The sequence below is a fragment of the Capsicum annuum genome, chromosome 10 (genome assembly GCF_002878395.1).
Source record: "Capsicum annuum cultivar UCD-10X-F1 chromosome 10, UCD10Xv1.1, whole genome shotgun sequence".
Lineage (NCBI taxonomy): Eukaryota > Viridiplantae > Streptophyta > Magnoliopsida > Solanales > Solanaceae > Capsicum > Capsicum annuum.
Genome location: NC_061120.1, coordinates 142,262,600 through 142,269,570, shown reverse-complemented (window position 1 = coordinate 142,269,570; position 6,971 = coordinate 142,262,600). Strand labels below are relative to the sequence as shown.

The 6,971-nt window shown below is 34.6% G+C and overlaps 1 protein-coding gene across 3 annotated transcripts; it reads left to right on the top strand.

The window, feature by feature from the left end:
- Positions 1 to 1,493: 1,493 nt before the first annotated feature.
- LOC107853791 (exocyst complex component EXO84A) lies at positions 1,494 to 6,063 on the top strand. Of its 3 annotated transcripts, XM_047398194.1 has the most exons (7): positions 1,509 to 1,772; positions 2,458 to 2,555; positions 3,301 to 4,342; positions 4,551 to 4,641; positions 4,774 to 5,252; positions 5,403 to 5,539; positions 5,706 to 6,063. In XM_047398194.1, the coding sequence occupies exons 1-7, from the start codon at positions 1,617 to 1,619 to the stop codon at positions 5,842 to 5,844; spliced, it is 2,142 nt and encodes a 713-aa protein (XP_047254150.1). In that variant the 5' UTR covers positions 1,509 to 1,616; the 3' UTR covers positions 5,845 to 6,063. The 3 variants fall into 3 exon arrangements, with proteins under 3 accessions (XP_047254148.1, XP_047254150.1, XP_047254149.1); XM_047398192.1 differs by having other exon boundaries at positions 1,494 to 1,772; positions 4,551 to 5,252; XM_047398193.1 differs by having other exon boundaries at positions 4,551 to 5,252; positions 5,613 to 6,063.
- Positions 6,064 to 6,971: the final 908 nt, after the last annotated feature.

Here is a 6,971-nt window from a genome sequence, read left to right as displayed (position 1 = left end):
AACTTATTAGTGACGAAAAGATCTTATTAACTACAAATTTTTATATTTTTCTTTGCAAATGAATTTGTCATAGATATTATGCATTCAGAGACAAAAACGACTTTCATCGCTGATGAAACTTTATTTAGCAATGAAATACTAATTTGTCTCTGTATACATGTAGTGATCCATGGTTTAGGGACGACTGAGTGACAGGATTTTTTGTCATGCAAAGTTTTTTGTGATGAAATGACAAAATAATTCATCACTCAAATTTATTGTAGTGATACAATATGTGATATCAGTGTCGATGTCCCTTGTCCCTACTAACACATATTATAGACCTAAGATACTTAAAGTATCTCTCTTGAAGATAACTTTTATGTCAGGCCTCACTTGAACATCATCCTCATATAATCCCTCATTGAGTTTGCACTCTAAATTTTTTATTTTGCTGCTGCTTAATCTAATCCCTTTTAACTTTCAGAGAGTTTGTCTCCAAGCCTCCCACCTAGCATCAACTCCTCTCCTGTTAGGCGTCTCATCAATGTAAGAACCATCCAAACAAGATATAAAGTAATTATTCAACAATACAAGTTAAAGGTAACTTGAACTATATATATCAAAAAGTTCAAACAATTGTATAGAGTTGGCTCCAAGGTAAAGCTAGTAAAGCTTTTGCTTTAGGCCTTTAAAATTTTGAGGGCTCAAATAATTTAATATGAATTTAATGATTTTAATTTTACTTAAAATAATATTAAATATTGTAAAATATATAAAAAAAAATTAAATAAAAAAGAAAGAAGAACTATCTATATTTTACTAAAAATATTTTAGAATATTTTATCAAATCTTCATTAATAAAATATAAGTTTTCACAATAATATTCAAGATAATGCATTACAAACACATGAGTAAAATATCATTAATTAAAATTAGTCCTTACTTTTATAAATAATAATATTACTATCTAAAGTTTTATTAATTAAAATTAATTCTCACTTTTATAAATAATAATATTTTCATGTGAAGTTAAATACTTAATGTCTTTTAAGAATACTACGCTAAAAAATAGTAAGTAAGAATCAAAAAATTAAATCTAAATTATTGATATTATTTTTGTTATGTGCGTATATTTAAGGCTGCATATTAAAATTTGGCTTTAGGTCACTAATTTTATTGAGATATATTTTTTCTCTTTGTTTTTTTCGTGCACATAGTCTCATAGTAACATTTCACTTTAGGTCATTAATTTTATTGAGATAGACTTAGATTTCATAATAAAATTTAGTAGATTAAATTTACCTATATTTTTTTTAAAATTATTTTTGCCTTCCTACATAGTGAGTCGAAAAAGTTCAATCGTCTTTTTTTTAAGTAAAAATATGTCATTTTCTTTTAATGCAGTATAAAAACTAAAAAATGACAAAAAAAAAAAATAGCGGAGAAAAGGTAAGGTAATTAGGAGCGAGTCCACCGTTGTTGTAGTGATAATTGGAGCACCTCCAAATTCAATGTGTTGGTATCATATTCATATTCTTTTTAACACTTTTTTTCTTCTTCTTTGCTAATTGTTTTATGTTGAAAGAATTTTGGGGAGTTACGTTACGTTAAAAGAATAATAATAAGAATTAATAATGATGGATCGAGGTTCATTTTCGTCAAGCATTGGAGATTCAATTGATTTTGATGAGAAGGATCTATCACTTAGTGATAAACTTAAAGTTTTCAAGTCTTCTGCCTTTGATCCTGATTCTTATGTCACCAATCGATGCCGTCACATGAGTGAAAAGGTTACATTTCTTTAAAGTAGTGCATGTTTTGAGAATGAGTGAGAGCATCTTACATTCATGCACGTAAATTCCATCATAATGCCTGTGATTCCATTTTAAACTTTGTGTTTTCTATATGTATGCCTTGTTGGAACTGAAAGCAATTGAACCTGTCTCTTTACTTCACAAATTGCATTATAATTTATGTGATGCCTTTCAAATTTAGAGATTCAAATCGCTTTTTTTTTTACCGTAATTCTTTTATATATCCTTCAATCACGTTGAATATTGATTATTGTCACTTATAATACTTTGATTTTGATATATATGTAAATTTGATTTTTTTTTTTTTTTTTTAAAAAGCTTAAAGATTTTATGTTCAAACGGTCAAAATTAAATTGTTTCACTCTCAAAATCCAAATTGTGCCACATAAATTTGGGACAGAGAGTATAAATTTCAGGATCTATTTGGCTCATTCTTGTTAAAATTTGATTTGGAGGCAGTTATGGGCAAAGATAACAAAGTGTTACAGTGAAAGTAAGGTTTGAATTAGTTATTCACTGTCTGAAAAAAAATTAGTTTCTACATTGAAATTTGGATGATGTGATTAGTCTATCTTTCCCTGTAGTAAGGGAGAAAAATTTAATGTTCATTTCGATAAATGGAGCTAAGAATTACTCGTAATTCTTTGGAAATTATTTACAGGAAATAAGGCATTTATGCAAATACCTTACGGACTTAAGTAAGGCTTCTGCAGAGGAAATGCGGAAAAGTGTTTATGCTAATTATGCTGCTTTCATACGGTAAACTAACTCTGCAATACATTTTCAAAGTAATGAATTCAACTCTGTGATGTGCACACAGTCTGTGAGTTATATGGCTATGGAATGATTATATGTTAATATCCAACTAATTAAGTTGCAGCGATTAAAATGCACAAAAATGAAGTTCGCGTGTAAATGACAGATCATATTAATTTCTAGTTTAACGTTGTCAGCTGTGACTTATGCATGTATTGATATCTGTGGAAACGAATGATATATCTTCAGAAATGAAATCAGAGTTGGTATTTAAGGGTGTCAAGCACCAATATGTTAGACTTGCCATCGAGTTGATATGCTATATCAAAAGAATTGAGATATCATTCCATAGATATCTTAGAGCTTGAAGATCTGTTCAAATGTTTGCCATGACGACTAGACTTGCCATGAAGTAAAATCTCTTATATAACAAAAAGAATTTAAAGCAGTGCTCGCAGTGAATCTCACTCCTCTTGCTAGATGTTCATTGAGTATTTGTGGGAAATATTCACATATCTCTGCCTGGAACTGAACTTTGGCTTAAAGGTGCATTCGTTATTCACGTTCATTTCATATGGCAAGGTTTTGCCAGTGAGTTTGATTTCTCTTGTTTTCTAGGAATTATGTAAAAACGTACATGAAGCTGGAACATTTTTAGTCTGAAACAACCACTATCACTCCTTTTGCAGTGTATCTAGGCTGTTGGTGCATCACTTGCAGAAGTGTCTTATACGTTTTATATATGCAGCACATCAAGGGAAATTTCCAATCTCGAAGGACAGCTTATTGCCTTGAGAAACCTCCTATCCACTAGAGCAGCAATTGTTCATGGTTTAGCAGAAGGAATAAATATTGATTCTCTGTCTAGCTCTGAGGGTTCAACACAAGATGATAGGTCTAATCAATGCAACAGTGATACCATCAATACTGAGAGTTGGTTAGGACAATTTGTAGAGAAGCTTGAAGTGCTACTTGCTGAGAGGAGAGTCGATGAGGTTTTGGATGTGCTGGATGAAGGTGAACATATGGCAAATGATGCTCGTAGTAAACAGACATTGACTCCACCGGCGTTATTATCATTGCAGAAAGTTATCACTGAACAGAAGCAAAAGTTAGCAGCAGAATTAGCAGAAGCTTCTTTCCAGTCTTCAGTCAGTGCTGCTGAGCTTCGCTTTGCAGTACGAGCTCTAAAACGCCTTGGTGATGGGCCTCGTGCTCACACTTTAATGTTAAGTTATCACCAGCAGAATTTGCATGGTAATATGCAGGGTATTCGGCCTTCAGGTACTTCACATGGAGTAGCATATAGTGCTGGTCTTTCACAGCTTGTTTTCTCAACAATTGCACAGGCCACAAGTGATTCGTTAGCCTTATTTGATGATGAACCTTCTTATTCATCGGAGCTAGTAACTTGGGCTGTAAACCAAACTCAGAATTTTTCTCATCTTATTAAGAGATTCGTCATAGCTTCACCAGCAGCATCAGGATGCTTAAGACCTGTTGCTGAGAGTGTTCACATAAGTCTGGGGCACTGCTCTTTGCTAGAAGCTCGCGGCCTGACCCTTTCACCAGTTCTTTTGAAAATCTTTAGGCCATGTGTTGAGCAAGCACTGTATGCCAATATAAAGAGGATTGAGCAGTGCACTGCTGCACATGCTGCTGCAGATGATTGGTCGCCAACTTATCCACCAACCGGCTCACGTTCTCTAGGAACTGCATCTCTTGCTGGAGTAATTGCCTCCCAGCCAAAGCTCTCAAGCAGTGCTCATAGATTCAACACAATGGTTCAGGTGATTAACTGTCCTCTAGCAGCAACAACTAACTTTTGCATTAGCATTTCGTCTCATATATAGCCGATTCTTATTTTTCTCAGTGGATGGTGGAAATTTTCCTGTTATGCATTTGCCTCTCTGTTATTCTCTCTGATACTTTGAGCTCTCTTAAGTAATCTTTCTATAGCATGTAACCTTCTGGCCCTAAACTTGATCGTTCTCACAGGAACTCTGCGAGGACATCAGTCCTCTTGAAATCTTACAGTTGTCAGAGCAAACTTTGGAAGGTGTGATGCAAGTGTTTAACGCATACATAGGTATGTTGATAAAGGCATTACCTGGTTCAGTGGACAATGAGAATCTTGAAGGATCTGTAAATAGAATTGTTAGGATGGCTGAGACAGAACCCGAACAGATTTCTTTACTAGCCAATGCATTATTGTTAGCAGATGAGCTAATCCCTCGTGCAGCCGCGAAGCTTTCCTCTTCACAACAATCTAATAAGACAGATGATACATCTAAACGAAGTACAGACAGGCAGTCTCGTCCTGTAGAGCAGAGAGAACTGAAGCGGCGACTCCAACGTTTAGTTGATCAGCTCCGTGACAGCTTTTGTAGGCAACATGCACTTGAACTCATTTTCTTGGAAGATGGTGGCGTTCGTTTGAGTCCAGACATGTACCTAAATATAGATGGAAATCCAGAAGAGATAGAGTGGTTTCCTTCTCCAGTATATCAGGAAATGTTTGGGAAGTTAACTCGAATTGCTAGCGTAGCATCAGACATGTTTGTGGGAAGAGAAAGATTTGCTACTATTCTTTTGATGAGGCTCACTGAAACAATCATCCTGTGGCTTTCTGAAGATCAAAATTTCTGGGAAGAGATTGAGCAAGGGCCAAGGCCTCTAGGTCCACTTGGGCTTCAACAGGTTTTTATTGTCTAATTATTTGTCTTCATCTTCCTTCATAATTTTTTTTTGTGTGTTCTTTTCTCAACTTTTTGCTTTCCTTTTGTAAGTGCACAAATTAAGTACTTTTTTTGTTTCAAGAACTGAAACACTGTTCTGTTTCACTTGCAGTTTTATTTAGATATGGAGTTTGTGATACTCTTTGCTTCACAAGGGCGTTACTTGTCTCGAAATCTTCAACAAGTAATCAAAAACATCATAGGCAGAGCAATTGAAGCAGTTGCTGAAAGCAAAATTGATCCTTACAGGTATACCACAAAACATAAAACAAAGCCCCGGAATCATAATGCTTATATGTTACCTTCTCAAAAAAAAATGCAGGCTTGATCCGGGCTTGAAACCAGCAACACGAAAAGGCTCACAACTGTCAAAGTTCATTAGTTACTAATTGAAAAAAAAATTCTAAATTTGCAGTGTACTTCCAGAGGATGATTGGTTTGCGGAAGTTGCTCAAATTGCTATTGATATGCTAACTGGGAAAACACAAATAGGCAACGTGGAGAATGTTAGTAGCCCCACATCATCATCGGTTCTTTCCCACGGAAGTAACTAATATTTTACTGTCTTTCCACAAACAACATTTGAGGACAAGAATCTACTAAATTACTTCATTCAGTTTGGGTTTTATTAGGATAAATATTTTCTTAATTATATTCTGTTTATTTTTAGCTAAAATCAATTTAGTTTCTTCTCCCTGGGCAAAAATGTATGTAGTTCTGTGAACTTTATGATGCTTATAAATGATCAATAAGATTATGCAACTTTACCCAAACACAGTCTTGCCTTAATGATGAAAAGGACACCATAAAAGGTTTTGATTTTGAAGGAGTAAATTAGGGGAATAAAAGTGTTGCAAGTTCTAAACAACTTAATTTTGCCTACTGAATTCGTTCAAACTTCAGTAAATTTTTCTTCACATATAGTTCTTGAAACAACATATTACAAAAGGATCCAACTGTGACTGAGCTTTTCGGCTACATCTTCTCCATCGTTTAATGATAGAGGAGGAGGATCACATATCTAAGATCTCTTTACTTTCAGGATTTCGAGCATATTTACATTTTAGAAATGAAGCACTAAGGATATGTTGCACCAAAAAATCCAAATAAAAACTGCTGGCCGTTGAAACATTGAAACAAAGAACAGCCACTCAATTGAGCATTTTCTCAGCCTTGTACATAGGTTCAAACTCATTACCTATAGCTCGCTGGATAAGTCATTTGCTTCTACAGGGAGCACATTTGAAATGGAGATTTTGACAATTGGGAAAGGGGTCAAAGGGAGGCACCGGGAAGGGACACAAACTAGCTTACAATAACTCCACTTATTTGCCACATCCTGTGGATAACACTGTTTGTGCACCTATTCAAGGGTTTTAACCCCAAGTTGTTGATAATTAACATAGTCAATTTCATTTAACCGTATACAACATAAGATCTGCTCCTGGCAATAATTCTTCGGTTTTTGTTACCCTGACTTGAAAAGTCAAAATGTTACTTACAATCTATGTTGATTGGACTCTTCAAAAATGTCAACGGCTGCGTGTCGGATCCTTCAAAAGTAGTGTATTTTTGGAAGGATCCAACACGGCTGCAGCAACATTTTTGGAGAGTCCGAGCAGCTTAGCTTACAGTTGATTTTGGAAAGAAGTAAATTTGAGGTCAGATACTCACCTGAATT